Genomic DNA, 1703 nt, shown 5'->3' on the forward strand with positions numbered 1-1703 from the left:
ATGGATGGATGGATGGATGGATGGATGGATGGATGGATGGATGGATGTTTGAACTTCACTTTCCTGCTACATTAGAATAAATTTATACTTATTTCAACAGCAGAACAATAAACCAAAAATTGAAGTATAAATTTTATTATCTTCTATAATAAAGACAAAATATAATAAATTGTAATGTCTTATAATAAAATATAATAAAGTATTATAAAATATAAAAAACTATAATAAAATATAATAAATATAATAAAATATGATAAAATATAGTAACTTATAATAAAATATTATAAAATATAATAAAGCATAATAAAATATAATAAATTATATAACATAATAAAATATAATAAAGTATAATATAATGTAATAAAATATAATAACGTATAATACAGTAAAATAAAATATGTATTCCTTCATTTGGGAGTTTAAAGGTTCTTCACTTGTCTCATGATAATAATCAGATGTATGCATAGACATTATTTCACTTGCTGTTGCAGGTGAAATACATGTAATGTTACTCGTGGGCACTTGGGCAACAGCCGGTGTGGGACTCACGCTCGGAGCAGTAGTTTCCCTTCCAGCCCTGCAGACAGATGCGGTTCCCCTCCTCGTCGCAGGTGTAGTGGCCCAGAGTGTCGTCCCTGGGCCGGCAGTATTCCGCGCATCCGTCTCCGAAGTAGAAGTCGTCGCAGAAGACGTGGAAGGAGTAGCGCAGCTCGCTCTGCTCCCCGAAGTGCACGTCCTGGGACCAGTCTTCCCCGATGGACAGCCTCCTCCGGGTGGCCAAGCGGCTGACCAGGTTGTTGTGGTTGTCTGCGCGTGAGAGTGAGCCGTTTTAGTTTCCGGTCCAAGACCTGAAGGTGCTGTGGTGCCGTACCTGTGTACTCTGTTGGAGATTCGGCGTTCCAGGCTTCGATGATCAAAGAGAAGGTTCCCTGCAGAGAACCAGGAGAACCCATGAGACCCGCACAGCTCCCAGGTTCTGGCACTCTGGTGGTCCACTTACCGGCCATTTGAAGTGGAACGGAACCCTGATGGGAGCGCTGCTGGAGATAGACGTGTGGTCCGCCCGGATTACGTTCGTGTGTCCCGTTCCGAAGGTGCACGGTGGTTCGGCGGAGATCACGTCCTCCGGGTGTTTCAGACAGATTCGGAAGAAGATGTGACAATCTCTGTGTCTTCTGCACATGCGCTGTGCGGTGTGGAAGGAGTGGATCTTCAGCTCGAACACTCCGGAGGACAGAACCTGCAGCAGAACCGGGTCAGACAAGTCGAGTTTTACACCAACTAAATAAAAACACTTACCACGTGCACCAAGGCCAGAGCCAGGAGGAACCTCAGCTGTGACATTTTATTTCAAACTAAATCAAGTCCAAAAAAATCAAATCCTCTGGATGAAAACCCTTCTGGACGGGAGGGGAACTGTCCGGCTCCCTGATTCCTGGATCCTTACGGTCCGATCCACTCAGACTGATTCTAATTCTGCTGCGTAAAGACGCACAGAACTTTTATAGGAGGAGGGAGGCGCGTGAGGAACTGAGGAGCCATCAGCGGAGCGGGAGTGTGTCGGGTAGATGGTGTGTGTGTGTGTGTGTGTGTGTGTGTGGGGGGGGGGGGGGCCTTTGTCTGGACCTCATGGAACAGCTGTATGATAATCAGATCCAAACCATTGTCCTACCAGAAGCGTCTCACGCGCTCGCGCGCGCACG

General features: G+C 45.6%; 1 protein-coding gene across 1 annotated transcript in view; it reads right to left on the bottom strand.

The window, feature by feature from the left end:
- The window catches only part of dlb (deltaB), a 5912-nt gene extending 4452 nt beyond the window's left edge, over nt 1–1460 (bottom strand). Inside the window, exons 1-4 of the mRNA XM_037688020.1 lie at nt 1300–1460; nt 1001–1240; nt 872–929; nt 550–807 (exon numbers count right to left, since the gene is read on the bottom strand). Of these exons, the coding sequence (XP_037543948.1) occupies nt 550–807; nt 872–929; nt 1001–1240; nt 1300–1344 (601 nt within the window). The 5' untranslated portion in view covers nt 1345–1460. The remainder of the gene's footprint in view (nt 1–549; nt 808–871; nt 930–1000; nt 1241–1299) is intronic.
- Nucleotides 1461–1703: the final 243 nt, after the last annotated feature.

The sequence above is a fragment of the Nematolebias whitei genome, chromosome 14 (assembly GCF_014905685.2).
Source record: "Nematolebias whitei isolate Nwh7 chromosome 14, NemWhi1, whole genome shotgun sequence".
Taxonomy (NCBI): domain Eukaryota; kingdom Metazoa; phylum Chordata; class Actinopteri; order Cyprinodontiformes; family Rivulidae; genus Nematolebias; species Nematolebias whitei.